Source organism: Malus domestica, chromosome 13 (assembly GCF_042453785.1).
Source record: "Malus domestica chromosome 13, GDT2T_hap1".
NCBI lineage: Eukaryota > Viridiplantae > Streptophyta > Magnoliopsida > Rosales > Rosaceae > Malus > Malus domestica.
Window position 1 is genome coordinate 37,359,523 of NC_091673.1, and position 2,656 is coordinate 37,362,178.

At 40.0% G+C, this 2,656-nt stretch overlaps 1 protein-coding gene across 1 annotated transcript; it reads left to right on the forward strand.

The window, feature by feature from the left end:
- Positions 1-86: 86 nt before the first annotated feature.
- On the forward strand, positions 87-611 carry LOC114823220 (uncharacterized). The gene is made up of 2 exons (XM_029098676.1): positions 87-304; positions 401-611. Exons 1-2 carry the CDS (start codon positions 87-89, stop codon positions 609-611), a joined length of 429 nt encoding a protein of 142 aa, XP_028954509.1.
- The last annotated feature ends 2,045 nt before the right edge of the window (positions 612-2,656 follow it).

Sequence of the window (2,656 nt, forward strand, 5' to 3'; positions counted from 1 at the left end):
AAACATTATATATTTATTGGTCCAATATTTACTAGAGAAAATACCTTAAATTAAAATCAGAATATCTGACCACCTCAACCTACAACATGGCAAGTTTTGGAAACTTGTTTGTGATGGCGGGGTTGGTGTTAGCAGCAATCATCATCATGTCATCGGTGGGGCTTTCATCTGCATTTAGAAATATTTATGAAAACTATGATGATCGTGATGAATCATCGTTAATAAGCCCTACCTCTAGCAGCACAGAAGATGGCAGCAGCAAGGACGGTCCTCCTCCTATCAATTTCCCTGATGAGCTACTGCCGTAGCCATCACCAGGATACTACAAGCATTTGAGGGGATGCACAGACGAAATAAGCCCGCTGTGCGGTCAACAGATCTTTGCGGGTATTTTCTATAGTAACGAGGAATTGACTAAGGATTGTTGCGCAAACCTTGTGGATATAGGATACGATTGCCACCAGAGGTTGGTAAAACTAATCCTCTTAGAGGCGACGTTCGAAGGCAAAGCTTCCGAGGCATTGCAGAAGAGTTCCCAAATGTGGAACAAGCGTGTCAAAGTTGTTGATCAAGCCGACTCACCTTCTCTTGTTGCTGCCTCTGCTTTTTAATCAAACTTCTTGTTTGCATGCACTACAATCTACATGATGATGATTTAGTCAGCTAAGTCTGAACTGAACAAATTAACCTATATTAAAGTAATTAATGAATTACACTATTTTTTTACTTCTTAAGGAATATTAAGGACTTGTATAATACATTGTATTGAAATAAATAATGAAGCTACCCACAAATATATCTACTATAATACTCACCTGCTACTTGTTTTGATGTGATAACTAAGTCCTATTTCGTAATTTTCTTTTCTTTATCAAGAGATCTTTTATAGTTCATATTATTCGTAAGTTGTTGCCTAATGGTCTTAGGGAGTTGTCCTAAGTCCTAGAAAAACATCTCAAAAGTGAATTAATCAGAAAACCATTTTTGTGTGAAATCTCTGGGCCCAAAAAATTGTGGGCACCTTAGGTTGGTCTATTTATATATGTTTTAATAAGAATATAAATTCATAAAATTGTGGGCAAGAGAATTAAAGTATGGATATTGTGTTACTAGCAACGAACCCTATATGGGTGTATTTATATTGTGAGGAGAGAGACCTACAAGCATGGTCATCTAGCAGAGTCGCTCATATTTTGCCTCTTGCCCCGGAATAGGGTGATGGTAGTATCGTTGCTCTGTCTAATCTAGCTCTGCTCGGAGTTGTCGAGTCATTGACCGGACTTCTGAGGTAATAGTATTCGGATCAGCCTTACTTCGACCATAGAAAATCATGGTTCCATAGGGGTCATTAGTCATAGATCTTCTAAACCTCTAAGAATTTGCAAGTAGCTTATTCTGCCCCAACAACCAGAAGAAAGCTTTCGGGTGAGAGTTGTATTTTCCGTATGAATCTTCCTTCGCAGTCAGTTTGTACATCAAAGAGGCTGCAAGGTTGTAGTCAGTTTTAACAGAGAAGGGTCCATTAGGCCTTGTTTGGCACACCGTATAGAGCATCAGATAAGACTAATTATACACACACGGTTGTTTGGTGCAGTTCCGTATTAAATAAAGTCTGGATTAATTAACTTGGCCCTACCTATTATATACAGCTAACGTGGTATAACTTATACACTTTAAAAGCTCTTTATTATTAGTCGGGGTAGGAAAGTGCTCGCTCTCTCCGTCCCCTCGATCCACCGCACCTACCACCAACTCTCGACACCGTGTCCTTAGCGAACCACAAGGCATTAAAGACCAGCTGATGCCTCGTCGATGATCGTATCATTGACGAACTGATGCCCGAATTGCAGATTTGAGGATGATGGTGAAAGTGATGATGAAGTAGGTCTCTGTCTTTGTAGACTTTGTTTTGTCCTCCAGAAAAGGGTTTTACAGACTTACCCAACTTTTTGAGTTTAGAGCTTCTTTCATTTGAGGAATGAAAAATTGTGAGCAACTCTGTTCGGTTTGCTGGGTTGAGGAAGATACGGTGGCGAAAAGCCATGTTCAGCAATTGAGGTGTTCACGAATAAACTGAGGGTGGGGTGGGTATAGTGTTTGTCATCGGAATTGAGTGAGGGTGGTGTGGCGATGGTGTTTGTTAAGGGACGAAGGCGGTGATTTTTTTTTTGTTTTTTAATTTTTAAAAATATATTAATAAGAAGTTTTGAAAGAAAAAAAATAATTTGGAGGCCGAATATGTAAGATCCCACATCATCCAGGGGTGAGGATCCTGTAAGTTTTATATGTATATTCGCATCTCTACCTAGTACGAGACATTTTGGGAGCTCATTGGCTTCGAGTTCCATCGGAACTCTGAAGTTAAGCGAGTTTGCGAGAGAGCATTCCCAGGATGGGTGACCCACTGAGAAGTTCTCGTGTGAGTTCCCAGAAACAAAACCGTGGGGGCGTGGTCGGGGCCTAAAACGGACAATATCGTGCTACGGCAGAGTCGAGCCCGGGATGTGGTGGGGGCCCGGGCTGAGATGTGACAAAATATATTATCACAAATTCGTTTGTTTTTTCTTTTTTTTTTCTCATTAATCATAAAAAAATTATCTTAAAATTAAAGGAGACTTTGGATGCGGTCCTTAACTACGAATATTATTTGATTGAA

Excerpts from the sequence above, each read along its gene's own strand:
- LOC114823220 (XM_029098676.1), top strand. The coding sequence starts at position 87 with ATGGCAAGTTTTGGAAACTTGTTTGTGATGGCGGGGTTGGTGTTAGCA. Across the intron at positions 305-400 it reads TTCCCTGATGAGCTACTGCC|TAACGAGGAATTGACTAAGG; the intron begins GTAGCCATCACC and ends TATTTTCTATAG.